The sequence below is a fragment of the Thermobia domestica genome, chromosome 16, assembly GCF_964235325.1.
Source record: "Thermobia domestica chromosome 16, izTheDome1.hap1.1, whole genome shotgun sequence".
Taxonomy (NCBI): Eukaryota; Metazoa; Arthropoda; class Insecta; order Zygentoma; family Lepismatidae; genus Thermobia; species Thermobia domestica.
In genome coordinates this window covers 183,349,474-183,370,373 of record NC_137469.1, presented here as the reverse complement: position 1 = coordinate 183,370,373, position 20,900 = coordinate 183,349,474, and the positions used below count along the sequence as shown (strand labels likewise).

At 37.3% G+C, this 20,900-nt stretch overlaps 1 protein-coding gene across 1 annotated transcript; it reads right to left on the bottom strand.

Moving 5' to 3' along the window:
- Nucleotides 1–10,412: 10,412 nt before the first annotated feature.
- Nucleotides 10,413–20,289, bottom strand: LOC145672711 (histone-lysine N-methyltransferase SETMAR-like). Its single transcript, XM_081741884.1, has 2 exons — nt 19,659–20,289; nt 10,413–10,456 (listed from the first exon to the last, which is right to left on the bottom strand). The coding sequence occupies exons 1-2, from the start codon at nt 20,287–20,289 to the stop codon at nt 10,413–10,415; spliced, it is 675 nt and encodes a 224-aa protein (XP_081598010.1).
- Nucleotides 20,290–20,900: the final 611 nt, after the last annotated feature.

Genomic DNA, 20,900 nt, shown 5'->3' with positions numbered 1-20,900 from the left:
CTTTTTCACTATGTTCCAGCCATTTTAGGACAATTTTCTGTTGCAATTTCAGCCATCTCCCTCTTTTGGTTTTTGAGATAAGTGGAGGATTTTTTTCCATTAATTTTCCATTGACATTAATGTTAATGTTTCGTACTTTTTCACTATGTTCCAGCCATTTTAGGACAATTTTCTGTTGCAATTTCAGCCATCTCCCTCTTTTGGTTTTTGAGATAAGTGGAGGATTTTTTTCCATTAATTTTCCATTGACATTAATGTTAATGTTTCGTACTTTTTCACTATGTTCCAGCCATTTTAGGACAATTTTCTGTTGCAATTTCAGCCATCTCCTTCTTTTGGTTTTTGAGATAAGTGGAGGATTTTTTTTCCCCATTGACATTAATGGTTCGTACTTTTTCACTATGTTCCAGCCATTTTAGGACAATTTTCTGTTGCAATTTCAGCCATCTCCCTCTTTTGGTTTTTGAGATAAGTGGAGGATTTTTTTCCATTAATTTTCCATTGACATTAATGTTAATGTTTCGTACTTTTTCACTATGTTCCAGCCATTTTAGGACAATTTTCTGTTGCAATTTCAGCCATCTCCCTCTTTTGGTTTTTGAGATAAGTGGAGGATTTTTTTCCATTAATTTTCCATTGACATTAATGTTAATGTTTCGTACTTTTTCACTATGTTCCAGCCATTTTAGGACAATTTTCTGTTGCAATTTCAGCCATCTCCTTCTTTTGGTTTTTGAGATAAGTGGAGGATTTTTTTTCCCCATTGACATTAATGGTTCGTACTTTTTCACTATGTTCCAGCCATTTTAGGACAATTTTCTGTTGCAATTTCAGCCATCTCCCTCTTTTGGTTTTTGAGATAAGTGGAGGATTTTTTTCCATTAATTTTCCATTGACATTAATGTTAATGTTTCGTACTTTTTCACTATGTTCCAGCCATTTTAGGACAATTTTCTGTTGCAATTTCAGCCATCTCCCTCTTTTGGTTTTTGAGATAAGTGGAGGATTTTTTTCCATTAATTTTCCATTGACATTAATGTTAATGTTTCGTACTTTTTCACTATGTTCCAGCCATTTTAGGACAATTTTCTGTTGCAATTTCAGCCATCTCCCTCTTTTGGTTTTTGAGATAAGTGGAGGATTTTTTTCCATTAATTTTCCATTGACATTAATGTTAATGTTTCGTACTTTTTCACTATGTTCCAGCCATTTTAGGACAATTTTCTGTTGCAATTTCAGCCATCTCCCTCTTTTGGTTTTTGAGATAAGTGGAGGATTTTTTTCCATTAATTTTCCATTGACATTAATGTTAATGTTTCGTACTTTTTCACTATGTTCCAGCCATTTTAGGACAATTTTCTGTTGCAATTTCAGCCATCTCCTTCTTTTGGTTTTTGAGATAAGTGGAGGATTTTTTTTCCCCATTGACATTAATGGTTCGTACTTTTTCACTATGTTCCAGCCATTTTAGGACAATTTTCTGTTGCAATTTCAGCCATCTCCCTCTTTTGGTTTTTGAGATAAGTGGAGGATTTTTTTCCATTAATTTTCCATTGACATTAATGTTAATGTTTCGTACTTTTTCACTATGTTCCAGCCATTTTAGGACAATTTTCTGTTGCAATTTCAGCCATCTCCCTCTTTTGGTTTTTGAGATAAGTGGAGGATTTTTTTCCATTAATTTTCCATTGACATTAATGTTAATGTTTCGTACTTTTTCACTATGTTCCAGCCATTTTAGGACAATTTTCTGTTGCAATTTCAGCCATCTCCTTCTTTTGGTTTTTGAGATAAGTGGAGGATTTTTTTTCCCCATTGACATTAATGGTTCGTACTTTTTCACTATGTTCCAGCCATTTTAGGACAATTTTCTGTTGCAATTTCAGCCATCTCCCTCTTTTGGTTTTTGAGATAAGTGGAGGATTTTTTTCCATTAATTTTCCATTGACATTAATGTTAATGTTTCGTACTTTTTCACTATGTTCCAGCCATTTTAGGACAATTTTCTGTTGCAATTTCAGCCATCTCCCTCTTTTGGTTTTTGAGATAAGTGGAGGATTTTTTTCCATTAATTTTCCATTGACATTAATGTTAATGTTTCGTACTTTTTCACTATGTTCCAGCCATTTTAGGACAATTTTCTGTTGCAATTTCAGCCATCTCCTTCTTTTGGTTTTTGAGATAAGTGGAGGATTTTTTTTCCCCATTGACATTAATGGTTCGTACTTTTTCACTATGTTCCAGCCATTTTAGGACAATTTTCTGTTGCAATTTCAGCCATCTCCCTCTTTTGGTTTTTGAGATAAGTGGAGGATTTTTTTCCATTAATTTTCCATTGACATTAATGTTAATGTTTCGTACTTTTTCACTATGTTCCAGCCATTTTAGGACAATTTTCTGTTGCAATTTCAGCCATCTCCCTCTTTTGGTTTTTGAGATAAGTGGAGGATTTTTTTCCATTAATTTTCCATTGACATTAATGTTAATGTTTCGTACTTTTTCACTATGTTCCAGCCATTTTAGGACAATTTTCTGTTGCAATTTCAGCCATCTCCTTCTTTTGGTTTTTGAGATAAGTGGAGGATTTTTTTTCCCCATTGACATTAATGGTTCGTACTTTTTCACTATGTTCCAGCCATTTTAGGACAATTTTCTGTTGCAATTTCAGCCATCTCCCTCTTTTGGTTTTTGAGATAAGTGGAGGATTTTTTTCCATTAATTTTCCATTGACATTAATGTTAATGTTTCGTACTTTTTCACTATGTTCCAACCATTTTAGGACAATTTTCTGTTGCAATTTCAGCCATCTCCCTCTTTTGGTTTTTGAGATAAGTGGAGGATTTTTTTCCATTAATTTTCCATTGACATTAATGTTAATGTTTCGTACTTTTTCACTATGTTCCAGCCATTTTAGGACAATTTTCTGTTGCAATTTCAGCCATCTCCCTCTTTTGGTTTTTGAGATAAGTGGAGGATTTTTTTCCATTAATTTTCCATTGACATTAATGTTAATGTTTCGTACTTTTTCACTATGTTCCAGCCATTTTAGGACAATTTTCTGTTGCAATTTCAGCCATCTCCCTCTTTTGGTTTTTGAGATAAGTGGAGGATTTTTTTCCATTAATTTTCCATTGACATTAATGTTAATGTTTCGTACTTTTTCACTATGTTCCAGCCATTTTAGGACAATTTTCTGTTGCAATTTCAGCCATCTCCTTCTTTTGGTTTTTGAGATAAGTGGAGGATTTTTTTTCCCCATTGACATTAATGGTTCGTACTTTTTCACTATGTTCCAGCCATTTTAGGACAATTTTCTGTTGCAATTTCAGCCATCTCCCTCTTTTGGTTTTTGAGATAAGTGGAGGATTTTTTTCCATTAATTTTCCATTGACATTAATGTTAATGTTTCGTACTTTTTCACTATGTTCCAGCCATTTTAGGACAATTTTCTGTTGCAATTTCAGCCATCTCCCTCTTTTGGTTTTTGAGATAAGTGGAGGATTTTTTTCCATTAATTTTCCATTGACATTAATGTTAATGTTTCGTACTTTTTCACTATGTTCCAGCCATTTTAGGACAATTTTCTGTTGCAATTTCAGCCATCTCCCTCTTTTGGTTTTTGAGATAAGTGGAGGATTTTTTTCCATTAATTTTCCATTGACATTAATGTTAATGTTTCGTACTTTTTCACTATGTTCCAGCCATTTTAGGACAATTTTCTGTTGCAATTTCAGCCATCTCCCTCTTTTGGTTTTTGAGATAAGTGGAGGATTTTTTTCCATTAATTTTCCATTGACATTAATGTTAATGTTTCGTACTTTTTCACTATGTTCCAGCCATTTTAGGACAATTTTCTGTTGCAATTTCAGCCATCTCCTTCTTTTGGTTTTTGAGATAAGTGGAGGATTTTTTTTCCCCATTGACATTAATGGTTCGTACTTTTTCACTATGTTCCAGCCATTTTAGGACAATTTTCTGTTGCAATTTCAGCCATCTCCCTCTTTTGGTTTTTGAGATAAGTGGAGGATTTTTTTCCATTAATTTTCCATTGACATTAATGTTAATGTTTCGTACTTTTTCACTATGTTCCAGCCATTTTAGGACAATTTGCTTTTCGAATATAGAATCTACATAATCTCTTCTACATTTAAGCTGAATTTCAGGCATCTCCCCCAAAGTCTGTTCACAGCATTGCAACCGGATAAGCCCTTAACGAAATTATCTCAGTTGGTTACAAGTTAACTATTGCATTCTTGTTTCGTTGTCATGCTTGTAAATTTGTTTTTTTTTTTAATGGCCGAGTTAAATAATTTTGTTGATTTCAGAGAAACTCTTTTCGATTAGAGAATCAGGGTATCAGTGATGTCAACGTTTTCAGTTGTTGATAATGAGATGGGTAATAGTTGTTGCTAATCCAATTTTTGTTTTTGGTGCTTGCGGTGAGTGCTTGAGTGTTTGTTGCGTCTCATGTATTAATAGTGTTAGCAACGGTAATTGGATGTCAAGATGGGATTGTGGGTAACATGTTTTGTATTATTCTCTTGGAATATATTAATCATCTTTATTAGATTTATCCAATTGTCTACTCGTCATCCACACCAATTGATCCCTATGCTGTTCCGGTTAGGGTTTCCACTTTGTTCTACAGGTCTTTCTGCATTGTATCTCTACGTACTTTGCTACGGATAACAAACCAACATGACTTTGGTAGGATATTTCACTGTCTGCACAGTACTAAGTACATGATGCTTCTCGTCAGGTCACTTTCCCAAGGTTTCAAAGAAAAAGAAAATTATTTTTAATAGTGTAATTTTTGTTCCTGTGAGTCTTCCACCGTTGGTGGGTCGTATTGTTCCTTTTGATGTATGTTTGCTTCTTGTTTTGTACTTACAGACGCGTTGACGTGGCAGATCTTCAAACAGCGTTTGGGTCTGAGTGTAAAATTTAGTTTTCACCCCAGCTATTTCCTTTGAAAGACTAATCTTAGCTATAAATTTTCGTCTTGATTCGCTTCATAGACTGTTGAGGGTCATCTAGCATTTGACAAATCTTGTGATTCGAATAAATTTTGTTTGAATTGGTAATTTTATTTATTCGAAATGTGAAATCGCATCTTTTACCCATAATTTACGTCATGACTTACTGTTTTCTAACAAAGGCCAGCCATTACTTAAACGAAGAGCACATTCAAGTGAAAAATATACCGATGAAACTGCTGTGTGTTGTGTCTTACAAGGAAGGGTCACGCAGTGGCTCCGCTGAGATCGGAACGAGACCACTGTGTTTGCATTTGATATGTTATAACTAGATGGATCCCAAAGTTATACGTGCCACCGGGCGGAATATCGTGAGTTACAACATATTTTGTAATGTAAGAACTACAAAAAATTACCATGCAGAATAGTTTGAACCGTCATTTGTTCGGAAATGGTTTAGTAAGTGAAAAACTCTGCCAACACTTATCCCACCATTTTCAACGAGAAACTTTTTGTGGTAAGAAAAAAATGCCCCAGGGTCCCCCGCGGGGTCCCAGATGGCGTCCAACTCAAAATTTTCAAATGACAAGGGGGGTTAAGTGGCACATCATTTGAAATCTGTTGTAAAATGAAAGAAAATGCAGCAAGTCTCGACTCTCTACAACAACCGTGTGCAAAAGGGCGACGGGTCAAAGTGTAAACAAAAACTTAATTGGAAAGTCCATGACTACCCCTATAAATCGGAAACGGTAAGACAAATGTGGAAACAGGAAAGAAAGCGTGGCATTATTTTCAAAGCACAACGTGAAAATGTCTTGTTCCAGAGTCCCCACATGGTACCAGGTGGAGTCCAACTAAAAAATTTCAAATGGCAAGAGAGGTAGGACATCGTTTGAAAGCTCTTGTTAAGTGAAAGAAGATGGAGCACGTCTCGACTTTCTACGACAACCCTGTCCAAAATTGCGGCGGGTCAAAATATAAGCAAAAGCTTAATTGAAAATCTATGGCCACCCTGAATCCAAGAAACAGCTTAAAACCTATATCGAAAGGATAGGCATACCGAACTGCTGAAGCTAGTAAAACCGAATTTGGCATGAATGTTGATCAGTGGATGACGAAAAGATGCGAAATGTTCAAAAACGAAACGTCTTGAGTTCAAAATGCCGTAGTATGTATCGAACGCATGTCCAGCTCAAACCACTTGTGTTGGAGGTAATCCAATATGGCTGCCAGCGTGAAAAATGAGTTTGTATATAAATATGTTATTTCTTGGAATACTGTAATTAAACCAACAAAGTTTGGCGCAACTCGAAGTACTGAAATGACTTACACATGGTTTGGTACTACTCGCCAATCTTGCAAATGATTTTTTTTTTTTTTTTTTTTTTTTTTTTTTTTTTTTTTTTTGTATATTTGGTATTGCTTGGAGTATTGCGATCAAACCAACGAATGACATACAAATGTAACCGCCACGAATACGCAGTTACGAATTACAATAGAGCCACCCACCTACTGGTGCAGCAAGTCCTTTATGCATGAACTACGTATGACAAAATTAGAGGAAGTCAGAGTTGTGTGTTCATCGCATATTCGTTATATTAAAGTAAATGATGGCGAGTGAACCAAACAAAACATATATGTGTTGTTACCGAATGAAATTATAGTTGAGGTGAATCGAAATTCAATTGTTCTTTAATCTTCTTATTGTTTCTAAATATACAATAGAGAAAAATAGAGATTTAAATTTGTACTGTTATGAACGACATAAGTTTTAACCGGCCACCTTGGATTCGAGGTGGCCATAGTTATCAAATAAGCTTTTGATTACTTTTTGACCCGCCGCAATGTTGGACAGAGTTGTCGTAGAGAGTAGAGACTTGATCCATCTACTTTCATTTAACAAGATCTTGCAAACGATGAGCTACATAACCCCTCTTGCCATTTGAAACTTTTTAGTTGGACCCCACCTGGGACCATGTTGGGACCCTGGGACAAGACGTTTTACCTTAAATTGTTGTACTTTGAAAATAATGCCACACTTCCTTTCCTATTTTCACATTTCTCACCGTTTCCGATTTATAGGGGTGACCATTGACTTTTCAATTAAGTTTTTGTTTACATTTTGACCCTCCGCCATTTTGCACAGGGTTGTCGTAGAGAGTCGAGACTTACTGCATCTTCTTTCATTTTGCAACAGCTTTCAAACGATGTGCTACTTAATCCCTCTTGTCATTTGAAAATTTCGAGTTGGACCCCATGTGGGACCCTGCGAGTATCCTGGGCAAACTTTAGTATCCGAAAAAGTGTGTTCTTGAAAATGACGGGATACATATTATCCGCGTTTTCCATTTACCCAACCGTTTCCGAACAAACGATTCGGTCAAAATATTCTGCCAGCTTTGTAGTTCTTACATTACAAAATATGTTGTAACTCACGATATTCCGCTCGGTGGCACGTATAACTTTGGGATCCATCTAGTTATAACATATCAAATGAAAACACATTTGTCTCGTTCGGATCTCAGCGGAGCCACTGCGTGACCCTTCCTTGTTAGAATTAGATTTTCAGTGGAAACTTATGTGATTAGGATCGTATGTCTTGTATAATCTTAGAGCTGAAAGAGACTTTTGAAGTTGAAGCCAACCCATGTCAGTACTGGAAGTAGTGCGTATTCAACAATTAGTACTCACCATCAATGGTACGTCATAACTAATATATTTATCTATGCCAGATTGGCTCCTTACATTATTCATTATTGTCGTGGAGAAATGATAGAGGAACACTTTTCCTGGAATGTTCGTAGAGTCCTTAGCAAGCTATGATATTTTGTTGTCTATATTGCCATCCTTTTCGAATCAATAGAGAAATAAGGTGCTTTGTTAATAATAATAAATTTCGATGTCTATGCTGCCATTGACATCGAAATATGATTGCATGCTCAAAACTAATTTATATAGTAACATTTTGTATATGGAAGTTGTAAATTATATACTGTGATCATGGTAACGGTTCTGTGATACTATTTGCCATTATAAGTGCTCATATGTACAAAATGTTGTATATCTGTAGTGTGTTTCCATCTAGAGGCGAATTCCGCTGAATGTGTTAAATTGGAATATGTACAGTAAATAAAGTTGTGATTTGTTTTTAATATTATTCAAATTGTAAATTATATTTGTTTCATTTCTAAAGTGGAGAGTTTATGTGCGCTGAACAATCATATTTAATTTACTAGTGTTTTTATACATTGGCTGCCGTACATTGTAAAGAGGTTCCGCCTCATTTTGGTATAGTTTTCAAAATATTGAATAAAATTATAATAAGAGTAAAATTTCTGTGCATAATTATTTCGTACTTAGTTTGTGTTTTCGATATGTTTACTGTTGTGAAAGTGTAGGTCTTCAAACCCATTATGACCTCGTCGGGTGATAAAATGAACTCAATAAGAGCATTTCAAAGACAAAAACTACGTCACTTTGTATTGTAAATTGTAAAATTTTCATATTGTTTTGATTTATGCCTTGAAAGATTGAAAAGAGAGACTTGTGTGATGAACAGGTTCAAAAATGCAACTTTTCCTCTCCGGAATCTGTATTCTCTGTAGGTCTAAAGACTCCCACCAACCACAAGCAAAAGTAGAAAGAAATTCCCGAGTCTTTCAGATTATACCAGGGTGGAAAAAAATCCTGATGTTTTTAAAAATCATTTTGTTTATTTTATTTTTTTTATTTTAATCGATTTTTTAAAATTTAAATCACATCTTTCTCCTAGTATAATACAAGTCGTGAACTGAAGAAAAACATTAGGAATTAGTATTAAGTGTTAATTATGCCATTGAAGTGAAAGTATTGGGGTTTAACTTCGAATTAATCCACAATCGTTAAGCTGTTTCAATCTCAAATGTTTCTTAAGCATTAAGGAAAAAGTACAGCAGCGTTTATCAACATGGTACTTTTTTTTTTCACAAAAGTTATTGATATTTGACAGGGACATATATATATATTTTTACAGTATAAAATATGCATATTTCGCCTAAAGTTATGTAAAATATACAAGATTTTCGGAGACGGGATCGGACCCCCTAAATACGTCCTTATTATCTGGAAACAAACAAACAGACGTGCACACTAAAGACTTCTCGTCTTCTCGGTCTCGAATGTCCGTAGTGATTTTCCCGGTGGAACAGTTAACGATTTACAAACCCTGTGTTACGAAGAGAAGAAAATAAGATTCCTCCGTTACCCGTTCAAAACGGTATTTTCCCTAATCATCCTTTGCATGAAACACTCGTTTTCATACTGTGCTGTACAGAACTTTTGCGTCTCGTTGTATTATGATTATTATCTTCCATAATCGAAATAACAACAGACGGAATTACCCTTATTTTCATTTCAAATTAATTTATTTCAGAATTCGATTTAAATCAATGATTTTTATTTAAAATATCAGGTGATTTAAATCAAACTGATTTAATTCAATCCACCCTACATTACACGTTTTTCTCTTTATCTTCTTTCAGGGAGGGAGCAAAGACAAAATTTCTCTGTCCCTGGCGCACGATCGAGCCACTTCTTTTGTCTCTACTTACAATCAACCCAATGATAAATCAATGTGTGTTACTTAGTTACAATAGGTGTTTAGGGTGCTTCTGCCAGTGTTCGCACATGCATGTCTTCTGATTAGAAAACACCGTCACGTCTTCTGGCGAGTACTGAACCCTTCGAGCGCATAAGAAGACAAGAGACACCAAAGAGTTTCATAGAAATATGTTAGTTTGTTGCTCAAGCGTTCACATAAACGAAATTATATTTTGATATTAAAAGTAGAAAACTCGAAGGGAATCAATTTCACCATCACGAACCGATATTAACGCTTTGCCTTTAAAGAAATCTGTCAGGAATCCTGAGTGATATCAGCTTTTTACGATTTTTTCTCTATATTTCCTAACTGAACCATAAGAAAGTCTTATGAAAACAAAGGTATGTTTTACAATTTTCAAGGCGAAACTATGCATTAGTTATTTTCATTGATCGCATTTTCCAGAAGGCTTATGAATTTAAAATTTCTTTTAACTGAATCGTATGAACATTATTGTAGGGAATGGCGGCTTAGTCGTGAAGAGATTACCTGTATACCGTATGTTTCCTTTCTCTTTTCTGTCATTTCTTATGATCCGCAGTGACGACACAAATACGAATGATAACGAAGTTCAGAGTCTGGTTCTGCCAGGATGGAATAGTGTTTCGGGAAATAAAATTAGAGGAAAATCGAAAAAGTAGGAGCCGAGCATCTTACTGTACACAGTGACAGAGTATTGATGCGGTGAAAGTGAATGAATTGGTTGTGCTTCAATACATAATAGATTTTACATACAAGGTACTGTCTGTATCTACGTTGATACATGTTTTAAGTGTTTTCCGCATTCATGTCGTTCCTTAATAATCCCACACTTTTACACAGTTACTAGCTTTGGCCCGACCTATAATGTAAATATAATTTATAGTAACCATTTAGCACATGTTGATAAATATTTGCACAACTAATCGTATGACGTATGTTTCTAGACATTTAATTCTGTACAGAATTAGCGACATGCACCAAGAAAAAAATAAGTACCGGGAAATAGATCCAGAGATACGAAAAATGGATAAAATTTACGGGAAAGAAATAGTGAATCGGAGGTTTTTCATAGGTTAAACCAACCAAATGTACCTCAGCAATAGAGGAAAATAATTTAAACTAACTACCTAACCTAACCAAATTCAGTAATAGAAGAAATAACATAATTTTAACTAACTGATTCATACTAACTTTGCTATATTCAATAACTTACACTAAAATACAAATGCTGAGCAAAGCAACGTTTTATTATAAAATAATAAAAGTGACAGTTTCGGATATCTAACATATCTCCTTCTTCAGACAGTATCGAAAATAAATGAAAATGCATATATATACATATACTTGGTGTTTGAAAAAGAACTCCCTAGTTTTAAGTATAAATTTAATTGGGAAATGAATGAAAACTTACATCAATGAGTACATATCGTGAAAGAGAATTTCTTCAAGTTTTGTTTAATGTTGGTAGACTTCAACGTGGGATACATTTGTGGCCCTGCACACGTCGAGACGATAGTCCACTTCTCGCCATGTATTTACCAACATTCAGGTGTAACTGTCCCAACCGCCACGACGATTCTTTTCCGTAAATGATTGATGTCTCTGATCTTCACTGTACACAACATTTTTATGTGGTCCCAAAAGAAGAAGTCATGCCTTTCGATTTTATCAGGAGGTTTAATTTCATTTAACAGTTGCAATTTAAGTCTTTTACCACAACATCATACATAGTACCTTTAGGCACTCCTGATAGTAGACTACGTCTGGCCAATGACTTCTTCGGACTCCGAACACAAGAAACACGGATCTGTTCAACATCTTCAGAAGTTTTCGATCTACCTGGTGATTTTGCTTTTAAAACACTACCGGTTTCCTTGAAAGACTTTAGCCAGTGACGGGCAGTTTTTGCTGTAGGTGGTTCACAACCCTACTAACGTCTAAAATTACGTTGCACTGTTATAACTGACTCAGTTTTCACAAGCCAAATAATACACTGCGCTTTCTGTTGCGGAGTACACATTGTTGCTGAGTTGCTCTGCACTGCACGCCTGCCTGGACTGAACTGAGGAAACAGAGGGAAAAAACAGCACTGGTGTCGTCTCAAGGTCAAGTAGACCTGCCAACTGCAGGGGAGCCAAACTTGGAGAGTTGATGAATCAAACACCACAAACTAGAATATTGTATGTCACTTTGTACAGATTCTAGGACGCATTAAAACTAGGGATATCTTTTTCAAACACACTGTATATATATACAGTCATGACAATTTTAAAAATTCTTTAACATACATATATTCATTGTTAAGAAAAAAATATTTTCTTTTAACATATATATATAGTCATTGTTAATAATTTTTAAATTCTTTTAACAGACATATATAACAGAAAACAGAAAATTCTGAACTCTGATTAGCTGATCAATAAAGAATCATCCAATCATAATAGAAGTTGATCAAATTGAAACTAGACACCAAGATCCTCCCTGGTCCAGTGTAAACTAAGCTATGAATTAAGACTTTCCAATAACTTGCCCCACTGCTCGTCGATTTTAAGTCCTGTTTTTCAATTCATAATACAGCTTTCCTCTTTTTCAATGAACCTGGCCTCCTTCCACTTTCTTAACGTCCTTTGTTCCCTTGCTAACACTTCACTTTCGCACCAATTAATATTGTGTTCCGTCAGAACCGGATCCAGGATTTTCTGAGGGGGGGTACACCAATAATTACCAAAATAATCAATCACACTGAAACTCTTCAAAGTGACATGCGACGATATTGTTCATCCCTAACAACGCTGATACATAGAAGGGGGGGGTAGTATTTTAAAGAGGGTCGCAAGTAATATGCAGGAAAAAATGTTCTTCTCTTCTCCTGGCTTCTGTTTTCTTACCCTATTTGTCTTGCTTGGTGGATCCTTTTCCTTCAATGTTAAGAAAATTGACTTAAACTATTGCTTTTGCAAAGCTCTGCTTTCTCTTAAGCCCCAAACGGAAACTTAATGGCAGAAAGTTTCGGAAAGTGTTCCTATTTTCTCTCCTAGCTTCTCCTTTTAGATAATGTATATTTACAACGAAGGGGGATGCACCCCCTAAAACCGGCCCTAATATATATATATATATATATATATATATATATATATATATATATATATATATATATAATATGCATTTTCATTTATTTTCGATAGTGTCTGAAGAAGGATATGTTAGACATCCGAAACTGTCACAATTATTATTTTATAATAAAACGTTGCTTTGCTCAGCATTTGTAGTTTAGTGTAAGATAATTTTAACCTTTTAGACATACGCTGCGACAGAAAGGTTCAAGAAAATAAAACTTCAGAAAGTACTCGGGTATTAATTACAGCAAGAAAGTTATGTAAAAGTATTTTCTCCATGTGCAAGTATTATAGTTACAGATTTGCCGCCTGACTAGTTATCTTCCCCTTTCCCATTGTCTCTTTTTCTTTCTTTCTTTCTTTCTTCAAAGAACCAATAGATTATATTCGTAAAATTCTTATTTTAATGCTGGGTGTTTTGAATTTGATCCATATATTTTCACCTAATGTGTCACATTTGGGAATGTAATGATTGGAAAGTGATATAGAAAGCACGTCAGATGAATGATACACGGGGACAAAACTAACAGAACGGGTGCAATTAATAATGGGTTGGTGTATTTTGGGGTTGTTTTGAATACCATATTGACATTTCTTTCATTCAAATATATATTCTTCTCAAAGTCCATTCTTCTACCCAACATCGATTTCTTTTTTCCTTTGTTATTGCTATTCTAACTTTATCTTGTAATTATTCTGCTATGACATAACACATTGTTAAGCTGATTATACACTATTAGATAAATCCTAGGAAATATTTAAGGAAAAATGTTACGACATATCTCGTAGGAAATCCTACCCTTTTGTGCCATACACGTGTAGTTGTCCTGTCTGACCGAATGACGTTCCGAGATGTTGATCCATAGTGCATTGCGATAAAAATAAAATGGCGCATACAGTAGAGCAAGCACTTTGTAGTGTGGGTTTAGTGTTAACAACATCTGTATCACATTCTCCGATGAGGTGCCAGGTCTCACAGCGTATACTCGGCCAGCAATGTGTTCCAGTGCCTTCTGCCTTTGTTTTCATTTTCTCTCACCTGTTGTCGCTTAAATCGAAATCTTATAAATTTTCTTTCCGAAATAGAGCGTGCTCTAAAGAAGAGAAATCTCATAGGATCGTTCAGAATATAGTAGATGACATGCGATCTGATGCCATATACGTTGAGATTTTAAATCTAAGAAAAATCGTAAGATTTCCTAGAATCTATCCTATAGCATATGGAAGCCCTTACACTAGCTTCTGCTTTGGCAACTTTAAATTGAAATTACTAGTCGATTTCAAACTGACCAAAGAAGAAGTCGACAATTAGCCTCCAATTTTGATTGAAATAAGCAAACAGAATCCAAAGAACAGGTTCGACGTAGTCGCTTCGATTTAGTAGCAACTGCATAGAGTCGATTCGTACGACTAAGTCGAGCAAGTGAATACAGGGCTTAACTATGTTCCTGGCTCTTTCACCTTGTTTCCTTTATTTTTACGGCACCGTTTTCTTTTCTTAATCTTTTTCTCTTATCTTTCTACTATTCGAAAGTTCTATAGTCCATAGTTTTCTTCTCTAGTAAGATAATTTTCTCTCAACTTTCGTAATGTTTTTCTTATTCTAGATTTGATCTCCATTCAAGTTTTATTATTTAATTTGTAAATTGCCGATAGGTCTTGTTCAAGACAGTAGTACCGTTTCCATGTCGTTCGTGGTACATACAAGAAGCAGAATGTAATGGGAACCAGACATAGAACCCATTAATACGTGAACAATATAGTTTTAATTTCAAAGATTATTTTTTGTGAGGTATACATAAGACAATTTTACGTTTGTTGCCTATAGGAATGTGAGAGGCGCCTATTTATATCAACTTCACCAGTTTCGGAAAAGAAGTTCGAGCCCACATGGCGTCAGGGTTGGTGGCCTGCTTCGAATTCCCGTTTCGCAATCGTTTAACACAAGCTGTTTTTTGCTTTATTTTATTTTTGATTCAATCTTGTGTGGATAAACCGGCATCACTTTCTATTATCTACGTACAATGGATTTACTTTATATCCATATCGTTTAACACGGGCGATTCGGGCTTGTTGCAAACAATTTCGTTGTTTGCTTCAATTAATCTTATAACAATTTCTATTGTAAAGTCGACTTGAAATCAGTTTTATGTCTTTTTGCGCGCACGGTAATGTGCATACGAGTGATCACGTCTATCGCGAGTGAAGTGTTCTCTATTCACATTTTACATCTGTTTAATTTATTCGAATACCAGTGATAGTGTTTCATCCAATTACACTTTCGTTTTATATAACAATGTAGTGTAGTGCTCATGGCCGAACAATAGGGAGGAGACCCTCCCCCAGAAAATACAATTTTAGATTCCGCAATCACGATAGCGTCAGATATTACTATTGAATCTATACCACCTGTCAATCTGTACTAAGATCATCATTTTCCTGATTCTGTGGTACACTTGACTGCTGATCCTTCTTCTAATACTAATTCCAATATTGGGCACAAGCACCCCTTAAGCCTCAGTAGACTCTTAATCCATAATAAGGTTTCAGGTTAAACACATTCAACCCATCGGAAAGTATCTTATCAAAGTCCTCTTTTATATCGGACAGCAGGCCAATGATTTCTTTACCAATCCGATATTAAGTGAGGAGATATCGAAAACGTATATTCCAACTTACGCTATCCATTCCGTTGGAGTGGTCGCAGAGGTGGACATCAATATCACGGATGTCGAATTTAAAACAGATTTAGAATGTAGAGCAGTAATAACGCCCATGCACCACATTCATCGCCGGCAGAACAACGAGTTTCTCCCCTCCACCACTGTAGGATTAGGATTAGGATTGAGATTTTTGGGCTTTCGGCATCTGGGGCCATGTTAACCCGTCACATATGAGAGGTGACGTCCCTCGGCGATCACACTATCCGATGAAAGTTAAGGAAGGAAACGGCCTGGGACCTGTATGTTATTTACTTTGAGCAAGGTCCCTCTGCTATTGGAGATCTCAACTGTAAAAGTACAAGATGGATCAATCATTACAGCAATGTAGGTGCCAGAAATCTCACTGCGATGGACACTACAACTCACCTCATCGCCAATGATGAGACTACTACTCACCTTCCGAACCTCAATTGACATTCCAGTGCATCTGACAACGGCTTCATCAGTTCTGCTCTGTACGCAAATTTCAGTTGGAGTGTATATGGATATACCGGCGTCAGTGATCACTTTCTCATCTTAACTACACTTGAAGGAGTTGCTTTTCTGAGAACGCCAATTACCTCATTCCCCACCATCTTCCCAATTCGTCCTCGTATCTCTCAAACACACAATCTTACAACATACCAGAGTGTGACAGGCGAACTTTTCCAGTATTTTTCTTCACAAGACCCTCCCATCAATAATTCTCATTTCTTAAGTATTGTAGAAGAAGGATCCTCAGAAGCCTCCACCTGTCCTTCTCAAATCCCCGCTCAGCCTCGATTTTAAACTTTCCGTTTACATTTGTCTTCGTGGAACAGACGTTGCCAGCAACTTCTTAATGATTGTAACAGAAAAAAGGCCTTTTACAGAGAGAAAAAGTAACTTTTGTGGCATATCGCCAGTCCTAGACGATGTATAAACGTTACATTCAGCAATGTCGTAAACGTCACTGGTGACACTTTTGTGTCACACTCCACTCACAGATTACTTCTTCTATCTGGGCTTTTGTGCGGAATCAAATTACGTGGTCTTCTTCACGAGCTTTACCCACTGATGGTCACCCACCTTGCATTACCGAATTTCATCCGTCTTCTCACGTTTCTTATGCCATTGAATGACATACAAAGCATACAACTTCTTCTAGTTCCGGAGTGCATTTCAACAACCTAAAAGAATATTAATAACCAAGGACTTAACCTGGTGATAAACTCTCGACGATCCATAGCACCTAGCAGAGAACAGATCAGGTATCAACACCTGCGTGACCTATATCCATATGGTCGATTCGTACATTTACAAATCTACTCTCAAATTTGAAGTACAGGACACACTTCAACTTCATGAAAAGAACTAACTGAAACCACATAAACTTGTCGGTTGGCTCAGAGTTACCGTCCGATCACTCTTATTTCATGCCTAGTGAAAGTTTTTGAGATATCCTCTCTAAATTGTTATGGCACTGAATATTACTCATTATTTCCACCTACATTAACTGGTTACCGTAAAGGCATGCCATCTCTTGACTTCTGCTGCTCTTCTCCTCGATATCTGGAACACCTTTCAAAATCGACAGTATTTGATTGCTGTTAAACTGGATCTGGAACATGCATATGACTCCATCAGTCTCAATCAACCCATCACTCACATGGCTCACCTCCAAATTCCTACACCTTACCTCCGCTATATTTATTGGTTGGTACAGCGCCGCATATAATACATAAAATACAAAATCATACAACAATGATTATTCTTCTTATAATTCAACGTCTCTGGGCATTCCTCAAGGTTCTAGTCTCTTTCCAACAATATTTAATATATATACGCACTGTCTCTTCACCAACGAGTTAAGAAAATGGTTCGTATTCAACAATACTGTGATGATGTGTTAGTATATGTCAAAACCAATAACCTAGTAGAAGAACAACGCATCCTGCAGGACGCTCTCCTAGAACTTCATTCCCGAACCTCTGAAAATGGTATGTCAGTCAATTGGGCGAAATCTTCTTGCATACTCTTCACCCGAAAACATATTCAATCTCCGATCTATCCCACGGTAAGTACCACCCAGTTACACATTAATATTCGTCAACCGCTAGCAATAATCAAGTTGTTGCGCTAATTCATAGTCACTTCCCAATGAGACAGGAAGGCAGTGATATTCTTAGCAGATTTGCAACCCAACGTGGCACGCATATTGATTTCCGTCTTCCAGCATCCACCTTCTCCGAGCTGTTCTTCAGAAACGACAAACCGAATGGCGCACCTACCATAGATGGCCATTTTCCACCGGGCTCGCTCGGACTCGCGCTCACCTGTCTCGCGCTCACCTCTCTCAACTCGACTCATGCTCACTCGTGCTCGCGCTTACTTCTCTCAACTGAGCTCGCACTCACTCGGGCTCGCGCTCACTTGTCTCAACTTGGCTCGCGCTCACTCGCGCTTGCGATCAGTTCTCTCAACTGGGTTCGCGTTCACTTGGACTCACGCTCCCTTCTCTCAACTACGCTCGGGCTCATTTCTCTCAATTGGGCTTGCGCTCATTCATGCTCGGGCTCAGTTTCATCAATTGCGCTCGAGCTCACGTATTTCATTGGGGCTCGCGCTCACTTTCACCCGGGCTCATTTCTCTCAGTTGAGAGCAAATGCCATGCTCGCGAGCGTTGGGCTCGCTAGTTTGTACACCTTAATGGGCTGATTAATGGCGTATACCACCTCCAATTTCAACCCGTGATGGAGTTGTTACAATTAATCGGAATTTTCTAACTTTTCCTATTTTTGCGACAGCCCAAACTATTATCTAAATCGATTTTTGTTAAAATAATGTGAGTCACTTTTTATCGATTTTCATTGTTTTTGCTTGCAGAATCAATGTGGATAGAGCTATCATTTAGTTACAAAATAATGTTTCTTCTTATCTCATAGAAATACCTGACTCGTTAATACTAAACTTCGTTAAAACAACTGCTTTAACAAAATAAACTAACCAGTCCCACAAGTTATAGGTTGTTTATGCAGCTGAAATTTGCAATATTGTTGATTGATTAATTGATTATCTTTCAGCGTCCCCTTTGATCAGCGAGGCTATATGAGACGTGGACTTAATAGTTTTAACGTGGAATTGGAACCACTGTCGTTCAATACTTTCCACCGGGAATTGATCACCAAAGACACGCGTGCTAGCCACTAGACCAGTAGGGAGGGCTTGAAATACTGTTGTCCAATGATTTTTATTAGGAATAAATTATAAGTGATTTTATTATCGTTCAGTCAGCGTAACGAAAATGTCCAAATTACAGTATGATATACTGATTGTGAATGTAATAGTGCAAGTATAGAACCATTGTGTGGTCCACAAGTCAGTTTACACCCTCTGACTCCTGTCATCAAGTCAGCCTAAGGCATTCAAAGTAAAAGTGTTAGTGTTCTGAAGAATGTTAACCCTCCCCCCGTCCCAACCCCATTGTTAAGAAACCAACTACCCAACCCCGAGTCAGTGAAGCGGAAATCGACCTGGGCCGATGAGAATTTTGTGCTCAGGAACTGCATCAATTAGTAAGTACAACAAAATTAGTAAATTCCAGGTGTGTTAAAAGCAGACTTTCACCTTCAAGTTTTATTGTATTGCCAAGTCCCGAGGCTCATTCATTCTTGTGCTCTGTAGATACAAGGGATGGATAAAAAGTAATGGCACAATTGTTATAATTTACAAATGACTGTATTAGAAGGGAAAATACGTTCTACATTCCCTTAATGTAATCACCCCCCATGTCCACAACCTTCTGCCACACGTATGGAAGGCGCCGTACTCCGTCAGCACGTTGTTCTCTGGCTATGTCTCGCAGCGACCGCCCTACGGCATTGAGGATCGCCTGTCTGGTGTTGTATCGTTGTCCGCGAAGTGGTTGCTTCATCTTGGAAAACAGGTCATAATCGCACGGACTCATATCCGGCGAATATGGTGGATGTTCCAGAATCTCCCAGTTCCAGGCACGTAAAAGGTCCGTCACGGCGGTAGCTGTGTGACAGCGTGCATTGTTGTGCAAAATGATTGGGGTCCGTGCCAAAAGATCAGGTCGCTTTCTCCGAAGTGCGGGACGCAGATGGTGTTGCAAGAACGTGCAGTAATATGGCGCATTCACAGTCTGCCCTGCTGGTACAGCATGGTGCAGGATAACCCCTTGTACAGCGGTGGACACTTCTAAATGGTACAGCCATATGGAGATTTACGGCTACGGTGTACCATTTAGAAGTGTCCATCGCTGTACATCATACGCCACTATCAACATCACCTTCACTCCTCCCTGACTAGGGCGCATAGCCTTTGGCCGAGGGGAACCGGAATGCTTCCATTCGTTGGATTGGCGCTTCAAACATGTTTCGTAGGATCGAACCCAGGTTTCATCAATGGTAACGATCCTGTCCAAGAAATTGTCATTCTGCCTCTGGTGGCGGTCCAGCAATTCTTGTGCCAGTGCATATCGGTACCATTTGTGCACCTCGGTAATGACATGTGAAACCCAACGTGCTGCAATTTTGCGAAAACCCAGGATGTCGTTCAAAATGTGAAGCACAGTTTTATGGCACACCCCAACCTCTGCCGATAACTCACGCGCAGTCCACCGTCTATTCACGTCCAGCAAGGATGCAAGGAGCTGAATTGTCGTGTTGTCCACTGGAGATCGTCCAGAACGTTGGCGGTCTTCCACGTTCTGTCTGCCTTTACGAAACACTTTAACCCATCGAGCTACAGTGCAGTATGGCAACGCTGCATCACCACAGGCTTCCCGCAGTCCCTGAAAACATTCTCGTGCACTACGACCACGTGCCACTTCAATTTTGATCCACGAACGCTGTTCATGTTTAGTGAACATTGTGTTTAGAGCGCTTCCACTCGCGACACCAATTTGACGCCACTGCTCTCGTTGACTGATTGACTCAACAGCGTTCCCACTCACCTAAGTTCCTCAACTGAGATTGTCTTATCCGGTGCTGCCACCTTGCGGTTCTCCTCACTAGACTGGCGCGTGCCGGCAGGGTTGCCAGTACTTTTTATCCAACCTATGTAATAGGTATGTATCCGAAACCATGCTTCAAAACCATACTTGTGACGGTCCAAATAGCCCTATAAAATAATTATGATGTAATCACAATCATCGAAAGTTTTGCTTTTAACAGACTGTCATATTGATTTTTAATTCTTTGATAAAAGATACCAAGTTTTTAGCTAAGACAGAAATCTTCAACTATCAAATAATTGTAAGGGAAGGGTGGTAATAATAGCAGTATATCAAAATTACAATGTATCCTATAAAAATTCTTGTGATCTAAATTTTGAATGTATAGTTGTCAAGCTTTCCAGTCATTCACTAAATATGTTTATTTGTGCAGTATACATTCCTCTGAATACACTGTAACGACATGTTCCAATAGGAAGCACCGTTCTTTACAATAGTGGACTTTAATATAAATCAAATAACATGTT